At 44.0% G+C, this 22,445-nt stretch overlaps 1 protein-coding gene across 2 annotated transcripts in view; it reads right to left on the bottom strand.

Moving 5' to 3' along the window:
- The window catches only part of LOC139561316 (nck-associated protein 5-like), a 120,726-nt gene that overhangs the window by 10,436 nt on the left and 87,845 nt on the right, over window positions 1-22,445 (bottom strand). For both annotated transcript variants that reach the window (XM_071378333.1, XM_071378341.1), the window contains 8 exons: window positions 22,341-22,379; window positions 22,081-22,200; window positions 18,634-18,726; window positions 6,819-10,129; window positions 3,489-3,657; window positions 3,298-3,376; window positions 2,894-3,181; window positions 2,502-2,644 (listed from right to left, as the gene is read on the bottom strand). In XM_071378333.1, the coding sequence (XP_071234434.1) occupies window positions 2,502-2,644; window positions 2,894-3,181; window positions 3,298-3,376; window positions 3,489-3,657; window positions 6,819-10,129; window positions 18,634-18,726; window positions 22,081-22,200; window positions 22,341-22,379 (4,242 nt within the window). The remainder of the gene's footprint in view (window positions 1-2,501; window positions 2,645-2,893; window positions 3,182-3,297; window positions 3,377-3,488; window positions 3,658-6,818; window positions 10,130-18,633; window positions 18,727-22,080; window positions 22,201-22,340; window positions 22,380-22,445) is intronic.

The raw sequence follows: 22,445 nt of genomic DNA, 5'->3' as shown, positions 1-22,445 counted from the left end.
ATGCGAGTATATTGCTATTTTCGGAATTTTCGTAGTATTGCGTTTTGAGGATTTGGACATGTGTGTGCCACGTAGCTATTGTTAGCTGCTAATTCCGAAGTTGAAGAGGACGTTTTACAACAAAGCAACGATTCTTTTGGACGAAGGACACCTTGCCCAAGATTCTGATGGAAGCTCAACTAATAGTAAGAACTATTTATGATGTTAATTCGTTGTTCTGTGGAAAAATGTAAAAGTATTTTTCGGCCATTATTGCAGCACTGGTCTGGCTGTAACGCACACTGTATGTCTAGTAACGTTAATTTAAAAAATCTAACACAGCGGTTGCATTAATAACTAATGCATCTTTCAATTGCTGTCCAACCTGTATTTTTTAGTCAAGTTTTCGATTATTTATTGATTAGATTAGGTGCCTTTCCAAGATGGCGCCGGCCAGAATGCATGCCATGTTTTTACTGATTACATTGCATAACCACGATTTGTGCTGCTAAATATGCACATTTTCGAACAAAAGCTATATGCATTGTGTAATATGATGTTACAGGACTGTCATCTGATGAAGTATATCAAGGTTAGTAAAATTATATATCTTTTGCTGGGTTGTTACGATCGCTAACCTGTGCTGCTGGTAAATTGCTTGTGATTCTGGCTATTGTGGTAAGCTCATATAATGCTATATTGTGTTTTCGCTGTAAAACACTTAAAAAATCTGACATATTGGCTGGATTCACAAGATGTTGGGCTTTCATTTGCTGTACGCTGTGTATTTTTCAGAAATGTTTTAAGATGAGTAATTAGTTATTTGACGTTGGTCTCTGTAATTATTCTGGCAGCTTCGGCACTATTTCAGATTGCAGCTGCAATGTAGAAATGTGATTTATACCTGAAAAATGCACATTTTTCTAAAAAAACATATGCTATACCATAAATATGTTATCAGACTGTCATCTTATGAAGTTGTTTCTTGGTTAGTGGCTATATATATCTTTATTTAGTCGAATTAGTGATAGCTACCCATGCAGGAAAAAAATTGTGGGAAAAAAAAGTTGTGTCTTTTGCTATCGTGGTTAGCTAATAGATTTACATATTGTGTCTTCCCTGTAAAACATTTTAAAAATCAGAAATGATGGCTGGATTCACAAGATCTGTATCTTTCATCTGGTGTCTTGGACTTGTGATTTAATGATATTTAGATGCTAGTATTTACTTGTGACGCTATGCTAGGCTAGTCAGCTTTTTTTACTGTGGGGGGTGCTCCCGGAACCGGGATGGTGACTCGTGAGAAGTGTTAACAAGGCACACCTGTTAATTGAAATGTATTCCAGTTGACTACCTCATGAAGCTGGTTGCGAGAATGCCAAGAGTGTGCAAAGCTGTCATCAAGGCAAAGGGTGGCTACTGTAGAAAATAGTTAAAATAAAGAAAGTAGGTGTGTCAAAACTATTGACTGGTACTGTGTATACACACACACACAATATTTTTTGCTCAATCTGATTAGGTGGGCCTTGCTCCCCAGTGCCTACACCCCTGCCTACAGCAGGACTGATACATGCTCCTCCAGCTCACCGGCTCCAGAATGCTCCGACCAACTACTGTCTATCATATGTGCGCACAGGCAGCATAGAGAAGAAAAATGCATGTTTAGAACTGATAATCGACCTCGTGGTGCAAGAATGAATACAATGAATTGATTACAATACTGTGCTTAACACCCTCTCGGCAGTCAAGTATTCCGCCACAAATGTTTCACAATCTAGTCCGGTTGCGGCCACAACTAGACCCTGTTTCAAAGGAATCAAGAAATAATCTTATTTTATGCCTAGCTATCACATATGTACATTGTTTAAAACACACTTTTACAAGTCTCTGTCACAAATAACTGCTCCAATAAGCCCCTTATGGTGAAAGAGGGGCTTTCAGAATCATGACCCTTTCGAGTTTTCAGTTCATCATTTGCCTGTAGGGGGTCCCGAGTGCTCTGGGCATTACTGAATCGAATGAACGAAACGAGTCAGGGGGAGACGGGGAGTGACTGAACGAGTTGAAAAGATCAGAGTCAGTAAGCTGAACTTCCCATCACTAGTCAAAACCCCTTCTCCATCTCGTTTCCACAGCAACCCCCACCTCCCCCATCCCCATCCCTGAGAAGTGGCATGAGGAGTTAGGCGTCTTTCAATCTAAATGCAGATAACTAACATTGCACTCCTCTTCATCCCTCCCTCCTTCCCTCTCTCTCTCTTGTTGGAGGGCAGAATCTGAGGATAATAATGTCAGCTAATGGGACTATGGTATAAAGTGCTGACAAGGGATGACAACTGACAGGCGAAAGTGATCAAGGCCCCAGCTGTCTTTCTATCAGCCTCGTCTCTTAAAATATTAATAAAGAGCAGAGCTTTCGTCATTTCATTTTTCACTGTAGATGAGAAAGTTGGCACATGTCAGCACAGAGTATTACATTTCTTGTTACGATGGAGATGAACTCAGCTTGCTGACTCACTCACCCTTCTGGAGGGGGTCCTCTGGCTGCCCGGGTCTCCCTGCACATCCAGGTAAACATCACTGACTCCTGCAGAGCCTTTCAGGTTGGGAAAGGTCCAGTTCTTGGTTGGGGTATTTTGCATATGAGCCCCGTAGGCATCAATGTCTGCATAAGAACAAATGTAATTCAAGATGTAAAAACAGAGCTTAGCTCAGGTGTTTTGTTTCAAGATTTAAGCTTGTGTGAATAGTTAGTCCACAGTTTTAATGAGACACAAAATGTTGGTTTTGCAGAACTGATCAAACTTACACAACCATATCTAAACCACTAATGTAAAATTGTCAGCATTGAAATGGTCTATATGGAAACACAACAAGTTCTATGGGAAAACAAAGTCCAACAGTCCAAGCTGACCCTCATGGATGGTGCTGGACAGGTGCATGTTGGGACCTTTTCCCTCCAGTCCTGAGCCATACAGGATAGATGGGTTGACTTCATCCAGAGATGACAGCTCTCTCTCCAGCGTATGGGCCTTCCGCGGAACTTTCATCTTGGCCCCATGTTTCCCCTGGGAGCCTGAAAACCCTTGCTCTCCCTGTGGCTTCCCCTTAGTGATGCTCTTCCCTGCTGCGTTACTGGCATAGTCTGGCATGGGGAACGTGCCGATGCCACTGTCGAGGGTACGCATGGATGCACCAGAACCTAAACAGTGAGGAAGGAACAATGAAGTGAGACTAGACTCAGGGGGAGACGGGGAGTGTTAGTCAAGGGAAATGGATGACAGACATTATTATGACTCAGCATTATGCTGCTCTCACCTGTAATGTGCTGGGAACTAATGGACTCTGCCAAGCTCTCGTCTGATGTGACCTCATCCTTGCCAATCATATCAGAAGCCTGAAACAACAAGGGTTACACTCCACGTAAGATTGAATCATATTACTGATGTGTCATTTATTAATTTGTCTATAGTGTATAAGAGGAAAAAGAGAGAGAGAAGAGAGTTTACCTGGTCCATCTCGTCCCTGCTCTTTGTGTGGCTGATCCCATCCCTCTGGTGACCGAAGATGGGCCGCGACCTCTTCGAGTCAAAGGAGAGGCGCCTTTGTGCCATTCCAAAGGTGGTAGGTATAGCTCCTCTCTCGTCCACCCTGTTTCCAGAACAAGACGTCGAGGGACTTAAGAAAGAAGAAGTTACAAACTCATAGGGGAAGTATCTTTCGACATATACTAATCAAATTAGATCAGATTTGATCATACGAGAAAGAGTTTAATCCTCTGGCTAGTTGTGTAATTACAGCGCATTCGGAAAGTATTGACTTTTCCCACATTTTCTTACGTTACAGCCTTATTATAAAATGTATTAAATCGTTTTTCCCCCCTCATCAATCTACGCACAATACCCCATAACAGAATTTTTGCGAATTTATAAAAAACTGAAATAATCACATTTACATAAGTATTCAGACCCTTTACTCAGTACTTTGAAGCACCTTTGGCAGCGATTACAGCCTCGAGTCTTCTTGGGTGTGATACTACAAGCTTGTCACACCTGTATTTGGGGAGTTTCTCAAATTTTTCTCTGCAGATAATCTCTAGCTCGGTGAAGTTGGATGGGGAGCGTCGCTGCACAGCTATTTTCAGGTCTCTCCAGAGATGTTCGATCGGGTTCAAGTCCGGGCTCTGGCTGGGCCACACAAGAACATTCAAAGACTTGTCCCGAAGCCAGTCCTGCATTGTCTTGGCTGTGTGCTTAGGTTAGTTGTCCTGTTGGAAGGTGAACCTTTGACCCAGTCTGAGGTCCTGAGCACTCTCGAGCAGGTTTTCATCAAGGATCTCTCTGTACTTTGCTCCGTTGATCTTTCCCTCGATCCAGACTAGTCTCCCAGTCCCAGCCGCTGAAAAACATCCCCAAAGCATGATGCTGCAAGAGAATCTTGTTTCTCATGGTCTGAGAGTCCTTTAGGGGCCTTTTAGCAAACTTCAAGCGGGCTGACGTGTGCCTTTTACTGAAGAGTGGCTTCTGTCTGGCCACTCTACCATCAAGGCCTGGTTGGTGGAGTGATGCAGAGATGGTTGTCCTTCTGAAAGGTTCTCCTATCTCCACAGAGGAACTGCGGAGCTCTGTGAGAGTGACCATCGGGTTCTTGGTCATCTCCCTGACCAAGGCAATTCTCCCCTGTTTGCTCAGTTTGGCCTGGCGGCCAGCTCTAGGAACGGTCTTGGTGGTTCCAAACTTCTTCTATTTAAGAATGATGGAGGCCACTGTGTTCTTGAGGACCTTCAATGAAGGTACCCTTCCCCAGATCTGTGCCTCAACACAATCATGTCTCGGAGCTCTACGGACAATTCCTTCAAGCCTTATGGCTTGCTCTGACATGCACGGTCAACTGTCGGACCTTATATTAGACAGGTATGTGCCTTTCCAAATCATGTCCAATCAATTAAATTTACCACAGGTGGACTCCAATCAAGTTCTAGAAACATCTCAAGGACGATCAATGAAAACAGAATGCACCTGAGCTCAATTTCGAGGGTCTGAATACTTACAGTACCAATCAAAAGTTTGAACACACCTACTCATTCAAGGGTTTTTCTACATTGTAGAATAATAGTGAATACATCAACACTATGGACTAACACATATGGAATCATGTAGTAGTCAAAAAAGTGTTAAACAAACACTTATTTTTTATTTTAGATTCTTCAAAGTAGAAGATGACAGCTTTGCACACTCTTGGCATTCTCTCAACCAGCTTCACCTGGAATGCTTTTCCAACAGTCTTGAAGGAGTTCCCACACATGCTGAGCACTTGTTGGCTGCTTTTCCTTCACTCTGCTAAACTCATCCTAACTCATCCTAAACCATCTCAATAGGGTTGAGGTCAGGTGATTGTGGAGGCCAGGTCATCTGATGCGGCACTCTCCTTCTTGGTCAAATAGCCCTTACACAGCCTGGAGGTGTGTTGGGTCATTGTCCTGTTGAAAAACAAATGATAGTCCGACTAAGCGCAATCCTGTGGGATGGCGTATCGCTGCAGAATGCTGTTGCAGCCATGCTGGTTAAGTGTGCCTTGAATTCTAAATAAATCACTGACAGTGTCACCAACAAAGCACCCCACACCATCACAACTCCTCCTCCATGCTTCAAGGTGGGAACCACAAAGATCATCCGTTCACTTACTCTGCGTCTCACAAAGACACGGCGGTTGCAACCAAAAATCTCAAACTTTGACTGGTCAGACCAAAGAACAGATTTCAACTGGTCTAATGTCTATTGCTCGTGTTTCTTGGCCCAAGCAAGTCTCTTCTTCTTATTGGTGTCCTTTAGTAGTGGTTTATTTTCAGAAATTCTACCATGAACGCCTTATTCACGCAGTCTCCTCTGAACAGTTGATGTTGAGATGTGTCTGTTACTTGAACTCTGAAGCATTTATTTGGGCTGCAATTTCGGAGGCTGGTAACTCTAATGAACTTATCCTCTGCAGCAGAGGTAACTCTGGGTCTTCATTTCCTGTGGCAGTCCTCATGAGAGCCAGTTTCATAATTTGATGGTTCAACGCTTGATGGTTTTTGCGACTGCACTTGAAACTTTCAAAGTTCTTGAAATTTTACGGGTTTGACTGACCTTCATGTCTTAAAGTAATGATGGACTGTCGTTTCTCTTCGCTTATTTAAGCTGTTCTTGCCATAATATGGACTTGTCTTTTACCAAATAGGGCTATCTTCTGTATACCACCCCTACCTTGTCACAACAAAACTGATTGGCTCAAAGGCATTAAGAAGGAAAGAAATTCCACAAATTAACTTTTAACAAGGCACACCTGTTAATTGAAATGCATTCCAGGTGACTACCTCCTGAAGCTGATTGAGAGATTGCCAAGAGTGTGCAAAGCTGTCATCAAGGCAAAGGGTGGCTACTTTGAAGAATCTCAAATATAAAATATATTTTGATTTTTAAACACTTCTTTTGGTTACTACATGATTGCATATGCGTTATTTCATAGTTTTGATGTCTTCACTATTATTCTACAATGTAGAAAATGTAGAAAATATTAAAAATAAAGAAAAACCCTGGAATGTGTAGGTGTCCAAACTTTTGACTGGTACTGTATGTAAATAAGGTATATGTTGTTTTTTTTTATCACATTTGCATACATTTCTAAAAACCTGTTTTGCTTTGTCATTTTGGGTTATTGTGTGTAGATTGATGAGGATAATATTTTTTTTTACAAAATGTGGAAAAAGTCTATGGGTCTGAATACTTACCGAATGCAAGACTTCTGATGTATTTAATGAAATCTTAGGAACATAATTTAAGATAACATATCATTCTTACCTGTTGAGGAGCTGCTGCATGAAGTTGTCTGCGGTCACTCCTCTGTACATGAGTGACAGTTGGCCCTGGGCCTGGTCCATCACCACCTCACAGGAGTGGCCCCTGCCGGAGCGGTCCATCCCGACCCCGTTCACATACGCCCGCTCCTCCTCCAATGCCTTCCGCAGGTCCTCTGCCTTCTCCATCAGCATGGAGATGTTCAGGCTCTCCACCACCTTCCGGGGCCCACCTGACTTAGAGTCCTTAGCCCCTCCGCCGGAGGCAGAGGACGACGAAGGAGAGGACGACATGTTGTTCTTGAGCTTGGACACTTCTGGTTTACGGCTGAGGGCGGGGAGCTTGCTCTTCCTCAGGCCGAACCAGCTGGCGATGCCGTTGGAAGCCTTTTGCTTGGGCTCAACCAACTGGCCCCGGTCCTGCTCCTGCAGCTTAAGCATGTTCTCCTCGATGCCACGCATTACTTTCTGCTCGATGGCTGACTGGGGCACTGGTGGGCCGGACGAGTACTGCTTCTTGTCATTTTTCACGATGGCTTCAGTAGACGACCGCGGTGGCAGAGGAGGAGGAGGCGGGAAGCTCTCTGCATGGACAAAGGTCTTCTTCTTGCTGGCCAAGAGTTTGCTTTTGTCCTCCAGCCTGGGCGGGTGTCTCTGAGCCAGGGCGCGGTCCTCGTGAGCAGGCTTGACCCCTCGGGGGTAAGAGGAAGCCTGGCTGACCTTTGAAGGGGACTTTGAGGGAACTTTAGTGGGGCTGTTTTGGGGGCTAGGGGCAGTTTTACTGTGGTGGCTCCGGGTGATGGGGCACTTCCCATAGCTCCTCACCACTGAAGGGGTCTCTGTATTGGAGGATAATGTGCCCATCTTGATCTTTGGACCATCTGCTTTCGCTACATATATCCGGGGAGAGAATGATGACTCCTGCTCTCCCTTGGGTATGGATGATGGGGTAGCTGATGATTTGGCGCCTGATTCATGTATTAGACCTGGCACCCTGGGGTGACTGCAGAGGCTGGTTTTGGGGTATTGCTTCCCTTCCAGGGAATCAGTGTATTTCTGATGTCTGTGCTGCTCTGTCCCAATTCTCTCGCCTTGCCTTTCAGCAGCCTTGCTTTTCTCAATATTGTTGGTGGGGGGTTTACCCACGTTACTTTGTGTATCCTTCTTGTCCATGGACTGTGCGCCTACTGGCAGGTTCTCTGTGCTCTTCAGTTTCCCCAGAGCAGCCAGGCGCTCTTTAAATGGGTGGTGACTGGACTCACTCTGGGGTTTTCCCTGCACCAGCCTCTTGGGGGTGGAAGACCCAGGCGACCGGTCACCTTGCCTGGCTGCAGACTGGGTTGGCTGGGGGGGTTCACAGATTGGCTGACTGGGCTCCAGAGTTGCACGGTGCTCCTGGTGCCTGTCTCTCATGCTGGAGTAGCTGGGGCGACTACTGTGTGCTTTACTAGCAGCGGCGGAGGACGAGGAGGGTAGGCTGAAGTGTTGGTGGGGCTTGTGCCAGACAGGGCTTTCTGAGTCAGTGCCCTGGTCAGTGCCCTGGTCAGTGTCCTGGTCAGTGTCCTGGTCAGTGTCCTGGTCAGTGTCCTGGTCATCTGGTTCTGGGGATGAGTCAGGGTGCTGTGAAGATGGGTGGCTGAGGAGGTTCTCCTCCTGCTGCTGCTTGTCTACAGGCCCCTCAGGTTGGGTGTAAGGGAGGTACTGGGGCGTCCCATCTGACGTGCAGACTTTCTCGTAGTGGGCCACCTTCTGAGAACCCCTTTGTGTGTGAGAAGAGGAGGAGGAGGGGGCTGCCTTTGTACTGTGGCTGGGTTTGGGCGCAAAGTGGCTGCTGAAAGCTATCTCCTTGACCGTGGGAGGGGGGCCCGCGCTGTCCTCTGGCTTGGGTGGCGAGGTGGGGGCAGAGTGCGTGGCAGGGTAGGGGGATGAGGACAGCTGCTTCTCCCTCTCCGTGGTGGTGGCTTTGCGGGTCAGGACAGGTGAGTGGTACACCTCATAGTTGTTGTTGTTCCTGCAGGGGATCTTGGAGCTGCGGGTGAGCTGGGGACTTAGACGGAGGGTGTTGCCTGGTTGTGCCTGGTTCATCCCCGTCGGGATCTTCAGGAACTTGAGCAGCCGGGACGGGGAGGAAATGGGGGAGGGCTTGACTTCACCCAGGCCTGAGGAAAAGGTGGGGCTGAGTGCAAGCTTGCTCTTGCCAGAGGGAGGCAGGGCCTGAGCTGAGCTGGTCCTCTCGGGAACCGGGGCTGGAGAGTACAACTCCACCGCCACCTTTGTGCAGACAGACGTCTCATTGGAGGAGAAGTAGAGCCCGTTGCAGACCTGCTCGCTCACTTCCTGCTCCTCTTGATACCCTGGGTCCGTCTCCGTGGCAACAGGGTCTGTATGTGAGGTAGGGGTGTGCAGGCTGTTGTTCACATTGTGTGCCACTGATGCGGCCTCTTCTTCCAGGTAACAGCACTCCTCCGGACTGTCCCTGTTTTGGGTCAGCGACGTTACCATGACTGCCTTTATGTGCTTCACATCCTCACTGTGAGAGGGTTGCACCTCAGCCCGAGGCAGCGGTTTGCCAAACGGATGCCTGTCTTTGTGTCTTTGAAAGTTCCTGGTCTCCTTCTGTAGCATCCCGTTGAGGTTGGCTTGGATTAGCGAGGAGATTGGATCAGAAGAAACCAGAAGTTCTGGAGGCTGCTCTAGAAAGTCCACTGCTGTTTTGTGCATGTAGCACTGGCTTGTGCTGCCAGTAGGGAGGAGGTGGGGGAGAGCTGCTGCCTGGGGAAGGCCTGTGCTCTGTGCCAATGCCCCCTGTTCCTCTGCCCAGGCCTGCCCGTTGAGGCTCTCCACTCTGCCCGGGTGTGCGGTGCCGTGGCCCTGGGCACACTTCAGCAGGCTGTCCAGGCTACTCTTCTGGGAGAGCATTTGGCAGGACTGGCAGTCCCTGTGCTGGTGCTGTCTGTGCAGGGCATGGTCCTCCTGGAGAGCCCCTTCTCTGTTGGTATAATCATGGATGTCCGAGTCTGAGCTGGAGAAGCGGCAGCGTGACGAGGGATGTGCTACCAGGCGCTGAGAAGAGGGTAACCCCACAGAGGACATCAGGGACATCTGGTCTCTTTCCATGGAAACCAGCGCCTGACCCAGGTCGTGGTGTGGGGACAGGCAGGAGGGGTGGAACTTGAGGGGGTCCGACTCCTCCAGCTTGCGCAATACTTCCAGGATGTGTGCTTTCTTTTTGAAGAACGGAGACAGGGCCTCTATGGAGGTGGCAGGGGCCGGGGCCAAGCCGGCTGTTCCGTTCTGTGTGTGGTCCCCATTGCTCTGCATAAACAAGGATATCAGGTTGTAACTCCACTACATCTTCATCAGACAATACAAACTAAAAAAGTTAAGTACAGTATGGCTAAAATCTAAAGAAAAGTTCACATAGCCTCCAACATCTAACACATTGCGTGCATAGTGCAGCAGGAGTCATATGTATTGATTTCATGTTGACAATTGATTGTGGAGGTTCCTTTTTACTTTGATGAGAACAAAACAACATTTGCTTAGATACTTCAGGACTTTTTGAGGGGACCTGCAACTCATGTTTCAAGTGAACGTACTGTAGTGAACTAACCGCCCAAGTCCCCAATGACTCTGTCACAGCAAAAGAGGACATCCTGAGAATGCTGAGCACCCCAGTCCTGACAGGGGGAGGAATAAATGAACGAAGGAGAGAAGAGTGGAGAGGCAACTGAAGTCACTTTGGTTACACATGGCCAGCCAACCTTAGGAAGCAGTCTTTATCTTTAATTAAAGAAGCAATTAATTCTGTAATCAGTGAGAAAACTTCTCCTCCACCCTCCTCCTCATCCCGTCTTCTTGGAGAGGAGCCAGTCTGTTAACTTAAATAGTCACCGCCAGTGGGGACCTCTGGGATTATCCAATTAAGACAGAGGGGTGTGAGACAGAGCCACTTGCTTAGCTTACACAGACCATTCATTCTCTTCCCCTGTCATTATTTCCACTACTACTCCACTGGCATTCTCCAAAGCCATGCCATGTCAATTTGATGAATCCAAGCAACAGGCCTGGTTTCTACAGGTTAGGGCCCACCTGATTACCTCAGCATACACTGTGCATTGTTTTCCCTTTTCAGTCTCCCTCCATCTCTCCCAAGTGAACCCAAAGAGCCATCGCATGCAAATTTGACAAACCCAGTCGAATGAGGTGACTTTGAAAACCACTCTGCCATCACTGCAGAAGTGCCTATTCTGATGCAATGATTTACGTCTACCTAATAAATTCTCAGTCTACACCTGGGAGCTCTGATAAGCCCATATATATGCAGTATGTATATATACACAATCTGGACGGGTGCTGCACTTGGATCAGGGGAGCTGGGAGTGATGCAGAGCTTAGCTGAGGATGTGGGGATGGAGAACTGAACTGTATGGGATTCGGTCAGTCAGTCAATACATTTCTCTACTCATGGTCCATTAAAGGCCCAGTGCAGTCAAAAACATGAATATACATTGGGTATACCAAACATTAGGAACACCTTCCTAATATTGAGTTGCCGCCTCAGCATCCATGAGAGAGGATCTATGTTGTAAAGTAGCCCTTCAACAGTGGACTCCATCAATGTGTGTGATGGGTTAGTGGTATGGGCTCTCTTAAGGGGTGCCGCATTGATCCAAAACCTCCATCCCACTATATTCGTGTTTAAAATCCCAGAGCCATATGGATGGTGTACTAAATGCTTTGAGACTTGGGGCCAGAGAGAAACCATTGGCCAAGGAGATCTGATGGAAATAAAGCCTCAACCTCACAGAATTACGGAGGAGTGGAGACGGAGGGAGAGAAAGAGAGGAATGCATAGGGCGAGTGTTTGTTCAGAGGGAAACAAAAATCTATATTCAATTTGACACCTCTCTCCCTGCCTGATAACAAGAAACCAATCAGTTGCCCTCAGGGTTGAAATGACTGGGTCTCTCTCGTTCCTGTCTTCCACTTGCTTCTCAGTCATTTGTCAGCAGGAGTCTAGTGCTGCTCCTGGGGGCAGCAATAACACCGGCCTATTTTAAGAGAGAACATTACAGAGGGGCACGGTGAGCGCCGTTGGGGGTACTTCGGTGAGTGGTGGGGCAAAACAGGAGGAACCTTCAAAGCAGAAAATGTTATGGTGGCGCTAGAATATTGAGCGAGCCGAGACCCTTTAAATTATATTAATTTGTGACTGAATTAATCCTGGGAATGAGAATGGACTTTGTTCACTGGGTAACCTCCTTGGAACGTATTAAATCCTTGGAACACATCAAATTAGTGGATTCGGCTATTTCAGCCACACCCGTTGCTGACAGATGTATAAAATCGAGTACACAGCCATGTAATCTCCATAGACAAACATTGGCAGTAGAATGGCCTTACTGAAGAGCTCAGTGACTTTCAACGTGGCACCGTCATAGGATGGCACCTTTCCAACAAGTCAGTTCATCAAATTTATGCCCTGCTCGAGCTGCCCCCGTCATCTGTAAGTGCTGTGATTGTGAAGTGAAAACGTCTAGGAGCAACAACAGCTCGGCCGCGAAGTGGTAGGCCACACATTCTCACAGAGCGGGACCGCCGAGTGCTGAAGCGTTGAAAAACAGTCTGTCCTCGGTTGCAGCACTCACTACTGAGTTCCAAACTGCCTCTGTAAGCAACATCAGCACAAGAACTGTTCGTTAGCCTAAGATCACCATGCTCAATGTGAACCGTCAGCTGGAGTGGTGTAAAGCGCACCGCCATTGGACTCTGGAACAGTGTAAGCGCGTTCTCTGGAGTGATGAATCACACTTCACCATCTGGTTTGGCAGATGCCAAGAGAACGCTACCTGCCTGAATGCATACTGCCAACTGTAAAGTTTGGTGGAGGAGGAATAATGGCCTGGAGCTGTATTTCATGGTTCGGGCTAGTCCCCTTAGTTCCAGTGAAGGGAAATCTTAACGCTACGGCATACAATGACATTCTAGATGATTCTGTGCTTCCAACTTTGTGGCAACAGTTGGTGGAAGGCCCTTTCCTATATCAGCATGGCATTGCCCTGGTGCACAAAGCGAGGACCATACAGAAATGGTTTGTCGAGATCGGTGGGAAAGAACTTGACTGGCCTGCACAGAGCCCTGACCTCAACCCCATCGAACACCTTTGGGATGAATTGGAACGCCGACTGTGAGCCAGGTGTAATTGCCCAACATCATTGACCGACCTCACTAATGCTTGTGGCTGAATGGAAGTCCCCGCATCAATGTTCCAACATCTAGCGGAAAACCTTCCCAGAAGAGTGTAGGCTGTTATAGCAGGCAAGGGGGGACCAACTCCATATTAATGCCCATGATTTTAGAATGAGATGTTCGATGAGCAGGTATCCACATACTGTTGATCATGTACTGTAGTGTATGAGTATGAAAATAAACATCATGATTACTAACAGAATGTGTCCAATGTTGGTGAAGCAGAGGTAAACAAAATATGAGTTTGCTGAGCTGATTAAGGGTCCCTCCCTTTGCCCTCAGAACAGCCTCAATTCGTTAGGGCATGGACTCTACAAGGTGTCGAAAGCGTTCTACTCCAACGCTTCCCACAGTTGTGTCAAGTTGGCTGGATGTCCTTTGGATGGTGGACCATTCTTGATACACACAAGAAACTGTTGAGCGTGAAAAACCCAGCTGCGTTGCAGTTCTTAACACAATCTGGCTAGGGCTGTGGTGTTCACGAAATTTCATCAGCCGGTGATTGTCAAGCAAATAACTGTCAGTCTCACGGTAACTGACCGTTAATTAACATAAACACATTTAGTATCTCCTGGCTTCCACACAAGCCATTTTAAAAAGAATAATAAATCCATGTAATATAGCTTATTACACCTTCACAATAAATCCATGATTTATCTTAGACAGGTCTAAAGAAGCACGATATGAAGAAAATGTAGTTCATTTCAGAAGAACAGAATAGCATACTCTGAGTTTCCTTATGTTAGGTCCTAATGTGGCTATGCCAAATGGCTGTGGGCTACAATAGTTCATTTAGCAGACACAATTTGCTTAGAATTCCGTGGCATTATTTTATAGTTTGAAGAATAGAATTGAACAAAGTTTTCTCCAAACGATTTGAGGGAGTGCGCACATGGGCTCTTGACACTACAGGGGGTGCTGTTTCAACTTGGACATTTATCGTTCCCAAATTAAACTGCCTCGTACTCAATTCTTGCTCATACAATATGCATATTATTATTACTATTGGATAGAAAACAATCTCTAGTTTCTAAAACCGTTTGAATTATGTCTGTGGGTGAACCAGAACTCTTTCTGCAGCGAAATTCATGACAGGAACTGCGAAGGTCTGAAAACGAGGCTCTGTTCTCAGATCAGTTTAAAGCTCTGTATGTATCCTATGGGTCGACATGAACTGCACCCGCCTTCCCCTGGATGTCAGTAACCAATGAGAAGTGGAATGGAGTGTCTACGTAGTTCTCAGAGCTTATAAAAGGCCAAGGAACGAAGGGAGCTCTCTTTTCGTCGTTCGTCATTGTGCAAAGCAAGATCTCAGGATGGCATTTTGAAACGCTCAGTTATCGGCCTTAGCTATATCCGTCTGTAATTTAATTCGATATAGGTGTTAGAAACATCATAACGAAGTTATTTTAAACCGAGTTATATCAGTTTATGCGAGTATATTGCTATTTTCGGAATTTCCTTAGTATTGCGTTTTGGGGATTTGGGCATGTTGTGGCCACATAGCTATTGTTAGCTGCTAATTCCGAAGTTGAAGACAACGTTTTACAACCAAGCAACGATTCTTTTGGACAAAGGACACCTTGCCCAAGATTCTGATGGAAGCTCGTCCAAAAGTAAGAGCTATTTATGATGTTATTCCGTATTTATGTGGAAAAATGTAAACGGATTTGTCCGCCATTATTGCGGCACTAGTCTGGCTGTAACGCAAACTGTATGTCTAGTAACGTTAATTTTAAAAATCTAACTCAACGGTTGCATTAATAACTAATGCATCTTTCATTTGCTGTCCAACCTGTATTTTTTAGTCAATCTAATCGATAAATAATCGTAAACTTAGGTGCCTTTCCAAGATGGCGCCGGCCAGAATGCATGACCTGTTGCCACTGATCACATTGTATAACCACGATTTGTGCTGCTAAATATGCAAATTTTCGAACAAAACCTATATGCATTGTGTAATATGATGTTACAGGACTGTCATCTGACGAAGTATATCAAGGTTAGTCAAAAATTATATATCTTTTGCTGTATTGTTACGATCGCTAACCTGTGCTGCTGGTAAATTGCTTGTGTTTCTGGCTATTGTGCTAAGCTAATATAATGCTATATTGTGTTTTCGCTGTAAAACACTTAAAAAATCTGACATATTGGCTGGATTCATTTACATTTACATTTAAGTCATTTAGCAGACGCTCTTATCCAGAGCGACTTACAAATTGGAAAGTTCATATATATTCATCCTGGTCCCCCCGTGGGGAATGAACCCACGGGGGCAAGCGCCATGCTCTACCAACTGAGCCACACGGGACCGCACCGGATTCACAAGATGTTGGGCTTTCATTTGCTGTACGCTGTGTATTTTTCAGAAATGTTTTAAGATGAGTAATTAGGTATTTGACGTTGGTCTCTGTAATTATTCTGGCAGCTTCGGCACTATTTCAGATTGCAGCTGCAATGTAGAACTGTGACTTATACCTGAAATATGCACATTTTTCTAAAAAAACATATGCTATACAATAAATATGTTATCAGACTGTCATCTTATGAAGTTGTTTCTTGGTTAGTGGCTATTTATATCTTTATTTGGTCGAATTAGTGATGGCTACTGATGGAGTAAAAAACTGGTGGAGTAAAAAAAGTGGTGTCTTTTGCTAACGTGGTTAGCTAATAGATTTACATATTGTGTCTTCCCTGTAAAACATTTTAAAAATCAGAAATGATGGCTGGATTCACAAGATGTGTATCTTTCATCTGGTGTCTTGGACTTGTGATTTAATGATATTTAGATGCTAGTATTTACTTGTGACGCTATGCTAGGCTATGCTAGTCAGCTTTTTTACTGTGGGGGGTGCTCCCGGATCCAGGTTTGGGAGGAATTAGAGGTTAACAAAGAAATAGTTACTCCTATATGCTTAATTTAGAGTTACTAATGTAACTTTAGTTCTACAAACGTTGGGCTGTATGTTTAGATTTTTAATACATAGTAATGCATGATGAGACCAATGATGATTTGAAAAAAGTCGCTTGAAAGGCATGAGCTCTGCTCAGTTTTTTTGCGCAGGCTGTACACACTCCAATAGTCTCTCATTCACAATTTGACAAGCACTTGTCAAATTGAGAGTGCTGCGTTGTGCCCTTCTCCCTGAGTGTGCTGCACAATCCAAAGAGTCTCTCACTCACATGGCTCTCTGTCACGTGATCGGTCTTTCTCACAGGCTATAAGTTAAGACACATCTGGGACACAACTGCACGTGTCCTTATCCAATTCCGTGGTGCATATTGAAGATATTGGAAGAACTGTCCACATTTACTTTTCGTCAGCTAACCAGATGAGTAGACCTAATAAACAGCAGAAGCACTAGTCTATGTCCATTTACTATCCACCATAGTACAAAAGTTGCCCTATTCTATTCTGTGCGAGAAATAAATATTACAAACAGTCTGGGACAGTTGTGGGATGCGATAGATCCCAAATTAAATCAACCACTAGTATCTAAAACCTTTTTTATGCAATGTGGCTGATGCAACAGATCAGAACGTTTAGCTTAAAATGTTGATAAAATATTAGGCTATTTCTTCACATTATAAGCGCAGCAGTGCGCACACGACAGTAGGCTATAAGCGCGAATGTTCCATTAGCGGGAAAACACAATTTTCAAAAGTGACCGCAAATGCAATTATGCATGTAATGCTTTTATTATAAAGGTGCATTGTTATGGTAAAAATGATCTTCCCCAAACGTGAAACTCAAGAGCTGCTTTTATATGCCAGTTAGGCTCTACAACCCTTGTAAAGCGGTTTTCATGTGCTTAATTTTAAGAAGTTATTTAGCCACTTTTGTTGTGATACTGTCACGGCCGTCAACAGAAGTAGACCAAAGCGCAGAGTGGTGAGCGTACATATTCCTTTATTTATATGACGCCGACAAAAACAATAAACAATCCAAAACAACCGTGAAACTAAAGGGCTATATGCCACAAACAAAGTTAACCTCCCACAAAGACAGGTGGGAAAAAGGGCTACCTAAGTATGGTTCTCAATCAGAGACAACGATAGACAGCTGTCCCTGATTGAGAACCCTACCCGGCCAAAACATAGAAATACGAATAATAGAACTAAAGAACAAAGAATACACACTCCAAATCACACCCTGACCAAACCAAATAGAGACATAAAAGGCTCTCTAAGGTCAGGGCGTGACAGATACAAACCTTATTAAAACATATAGGCCTATGGGCTAGGCTACATGAGGTGTGAGACTATGATTCGAACATTCACAAATGATAGGCTAATATCATCACCCATCAGACTATTCTTGATTTGATATTGTCTTTACATATACTAAATAATATATGTGTGACATTTGTTTTGATTTAGAATGGACCATTATCATGCACCTACATCGAAACAGGGGCCGCGGGAAAAAATACATGTCATCTATGCACTTAAATAGCGGACTTTTCCCCGTGGTTTATTTTCATCCCAGCCAGGTATGCTGTACTCCTGTTGTAAAGAGAAGCAATGTGCTTAATATTAGGAAAGTTGAGAAATAAATATAGTAGGCCTAGAAAGCTGATGGGATCCTCCTCTTTTCAGTAGAGGCCATCACTCCGTTTTCTCCCGCAATTGCATAGCCTATTGAAATGTTGCACAACATGAGCTCATGGGCTCTCATGAAGTGTTTGATTCGATTTTTCGAATACTTTTGCATTGATGTCAGAGGAATTAGAGGACCAATAGAGTGCTGAGTACCAGGCAGATAGCAAGTTTGGTAGGCTACTAATAACCATCAGCAGCATCAGAGCTTGGACAATCCTAATTACCATGACTAAATGGTCAAGTGGAATTTGACTGCCTTCATTTTGCACAAATTTGTTTACATCCCTTTTAGTGAGCATTTTTCTTTTGCCAAGATAATCCATCCACCTGACAGGTGTGGCATATCAAGAAGCTGATTAAACCGCATGATCATTACACAGGTGCACCTTAAGCTGGGGACAATAAAAGACACTAAAATGTGCAGTTTTGTCACACAACACAATGCTACAGATGTCTCAAGTTGAGGGAGCATGCAATTAGCATGCTGACTGCAGAAATGTCCACCAGAGCTGTTGCCAGAAAATTTTATGTTCATTTGCTACCATATGCCATGTCCAACGTCGTTTTAGAGAATTTGGCAGTGCATCCAACCTGCCTCACAACCACAGACTACGTGTAACCATGCCAGCCCAGGACCTCCAAATCCGGCTTCTTCACCTACGGGATCGTCTGAGACCAGCCACCTGGACATCTGATGAAACTGAGGAGTATTTCTGTCTGTAATAAAGCCCTTTTGTGAGAAAAAATGTAATTGATTGGCTGGGCCTGGCTCCCCAGTGGATGGGCCTGGCTCCCAAGTGGATGGGCCTATTGACTGATTTCCTTATATGAACTGTAACTTAGTAAAATCTTTGAAATTGTTGCATGTTACGTTTATATTATCTTCAGTATATGTGTTCGTAATTCTAAGGTCAAAGTGAAGTTTTAGTCAGGGGTCAGGGTTTGTGTGTGGGTCAGTTGCTCACCTTGAGTTCCCTTTGGCTCTGGGACACCAGCAGCTTGTCACTGTCCATGGTCAGGGGCTCTGTACTGTGCTCTGGGACAGACACCAACTGCAACTGGAACGGGAGAGAGCAGAGAAAGAGGAATGACAGTAAGGGCACCATATTGACTATTGTCATTCTCTGCACCCTCTCCTGATTTCCTTTAACCTGCCCCCTAATACACAGATAAAAATGGCATTAATGGAGCGGGCCAGCCTCTTTTCATTCCCATCTCAGCCCTGAGTAATTAAATTGCTTCGGCAGTGAGATGGCATCAGTTTTCCTTATGATTATTATATTCATCACAAAGAAAGGAGATGGCGGAGGAAGAGGCTCTCACTCCGTATGCGAGGAAATATGTTTATTTTTTCCTCACAGGTAAGAGATGCAAAGAGAACGACTGAAGAATACAGAAAAATGAAGGCGTGGGGGGAGAAGAGAGGTAGGGAGAAGGGATTAGATTTGGGGGAGTTGGGGACAGTTGAAATGTTCATTTACAGTAATAGACAATGTGCCATTTTGCTCCCCTGGCAATTACAGGGCACATTTGTTTAGATTAAATAGTGTATTGAGATTTCTGCAGCAGATTGCTTCTTTCTCCTATCCGCTCGCTACTGTGGAGCGGTTGAAATACTAATAGAGTTGATAAGAAAGAGAGAGCGAAGGAGTTGGGGTTAATAAACAGAGCTGAAGAAAGAGCGAGGGAGGGAGGGGGATAGAGAGGGAGACAAGTGGAGAAAGAGGTGCCCTGTGTCACACACAAAGAAATGACAAATATGACCAAGGTCACTAAACATCTTTATCAAAGACAATCTCTGCCTCTGTTCTTTTGAAGCCAAATTCTCAAAAACTTAAGAGTTGCTGTATAAACACCTATACTATCACAACAGCACTTTTGTCCTTGGTTTCTTTCAACAAGGCCAAAATGGATAGAGAGTAAGAGCTCCAAAGAGCTTTCGGGCTCCAAGCTACAGTCCATGTTACAATTAATATTAGATAATATTAGATATTTTATTAGGATAAAATAAATCGAAAAGAAGGGATATCTTAACATCTATCGGACCTCATATCAATGCATAATACATCACTAGCTACACTTCAATAGAACTACAAATAACCGTTCCACATTTCACCTTGACAACAGTCACCTAAGCAACAACAGTGATGAGATCAGTGTGACAGAGATGAGGGAGAACTTCTCATCTCCCTCCCAAATGAAAACAGATTAAAATCAGAAACACTGTGCTTATTAGGTAGGAAACAGAAACAGCATGACACAGGACCATATTATCTTTTATATAAAACTTTGATAAAACAGCGATATAATCATAATGAACAGGAGACAAGCAAGGCAGTGGTTTAGATGCAGATGTACTATCTTAATTTGATCACTCTGTCACAGAGAATTTTCCTGCACACTTGAAATGCAAACTTGTAGTGTATTTGAGGTTTAAAAAGGCTTTTACAGTGCCTTCAGAAAATATTCACACCCCTTTACTTTTTCGACATTTTGTTGGGTTACATTTAAAATGGATTAAATTAAGATGTTGTGTCACTGGCCTACACACAATACCTCATAATGTCAAAGCGGAATTATGTTTTTCGAAACATTTACAAATTAATAAAAAATGAAAAGCTGAAAGCTGAGTCAATAAGTATTCAACCCCTTTGTTATGGCAAGCCTAAATAGGTTCAGTAGTAAAAATCTGCTTTATTAACACGTTCCATAATAAAGTTGCATGGACTCGCTCGGTGTGCAATAATAGTGTTAAACATGATTTTTGAATGACTACCTCATCTCTGTACCCAACACATACAATTATCTGTAAGGTCCCTCAGTCGAGCAGTGCATTTCAAACACAGATTGACCCACAAAGACCAGGGAGGTTTTCCAATGCCTCGCAAAGAAAGGCACCTATTGGTAGATGGGTAAAAAAAACAGAATATCCCTTTGAGCATGATGAAGTTATTAATTACACTTGGAGAGGGATAACAACGCTCAGGGATTTCACCATGAGGCCAATGGTGACTTTAAAACAGAGTTTAATGGCTGTGATAGGAGAAAACGGAGGATGGTTCAACAACATTGTAGTTACTCCACAATACTAACCTAAATGACAGAGTGAAAAGAAGGAAGCCTGTACACAATAAAAATATTCCAAAAACATGCGTCCTGTTTGCAAAAAGGCACTAAAGTAAAACTGCAAAAAATGTGGCAAAGAAATTAACTTTATGTCCTGAATACAAAGCGTTATGTTTCCGGCAAATCCAACACAACTCATGGTGGTGGCCGCATCATGTTTTGGTTATGCTTGTCAACGGCAAACACTAGGGAGTTTTTTTTTAGGATAAAATAAACGGAATAGAGCTAAGCACAGGCAAATCCTGGAGGAAAACCTGGTCATTCTGCCTTCCTACATACATACACTGGGAGAAAAATTCACCTTTTAGCATGACAATAACCTAAAACACAGAACACTGTAGTTTCTTAACTAGATGACTTTGAATGTTCCTGAGTGTCCTAGTTACAGTTTTGACTTGTTTTGACTTGACAGTTTTGACTCGTCTAGCAATGATCAACAGACAGCTTCACAGAGCTTGAATCATTTTTTAAAAGAATAATGTGCAAATATTGTACAATCTAGGTGTGCAAAGCTCTTAGAAACTTACCCAGAAAGACTCACAGCTGTAATCACTGCCAAAGGTGATTCTAACATGTACTGACTCAGGGGTTTGAGCACTTGTGTAAATTAGATATTTCTGTATTTCATTTTAAATAAATTAGCAAACATTTCTAAAAACATGTTTTCACTTTGTCATTATGGGGTATTGCACGTAGACGGGTAAAACATGATCATATTTATCCCATTTTGAATTCAGGCTGTAACAACAAAATGTGGAATAAGTCAAGGGGTATGAATCCTTTCTGAAGGCACTGTAATTTCCACAAGCATTTTAAACTTGATTCCACTTAACAAAAAAATGTATCAACCCATGCAAAGATTTCCATGAATTATAATGCACATTTCTTGTTGCTTCGGGATAATTTTCCTACTCTAAGAAAATGGTCAAATTAAGATAGTACATCTGTATGCATTGCGTACAAGCACACACACACACACACACACACACACACACACACACACACACACACACACACACACACACACACACACACACACACAGACACACACACAGACACAGACCACACACCACACAACACACACCACACACCACACACAAATCCCTTCTTTGGTCACACTTTCAACTGTTTGTCAGTACTCATGATTAATTCTAATTAATTTCTCCTGTCACATTCAATCTAGTTCATAAAAAAAAATACTGAATGAAATGAAAAGCAACTTACTGCTGAGAGAAAAAAATGGCACACACACACACACCACACACACACACACACACGTTCTGTACCTGTTGCAGAGAGCTATCCTGGGGGTGTAGTTTCTGGGCAAAGAGCTCAGTCAGAGTTCTGTTCTGTCTCTCCAGGTCAAACACACGCATCTTCAACTTAATACACTCCTCCCGCAGGTCCTAGGACAAAACACACAAGACAAATAAAAAAACAACTGACACACACACACACACACACCTTGTTGTGTAAAGAACTGTTCCTTGACTTGTTAGACTTCAGTCTGAACATCATTGATTTGTCTTGATGCACCATGTCTTACCTTTTGACTCAGAAGGGCCTGTACCACGTGGTTGGCAACCTGAATGAAATATAATACAAGTTAAATCTTTGCTTCGGTCTGTGGTCAGAAATTGAGAATGATTTT

Source organism: Salvelinus alpinus, chromosome 2, assembly GCF_045679555.1.
Source record: "Salvelinus alpinus chromosome 2, SLU_Salpinus.1, whole genome shotgun sequence".
Lineage (NCBI taxonomy): Eukaryota > Metazoa > Chordata > Actinopteri > Salmoniformes > Salmonidae > Salvelinus > Salvelinus alpinus.
Note: the sequence above shows the minus strand (reverse complement) of the source record. Positions and strands in the feature narration are given on the sequence as shown.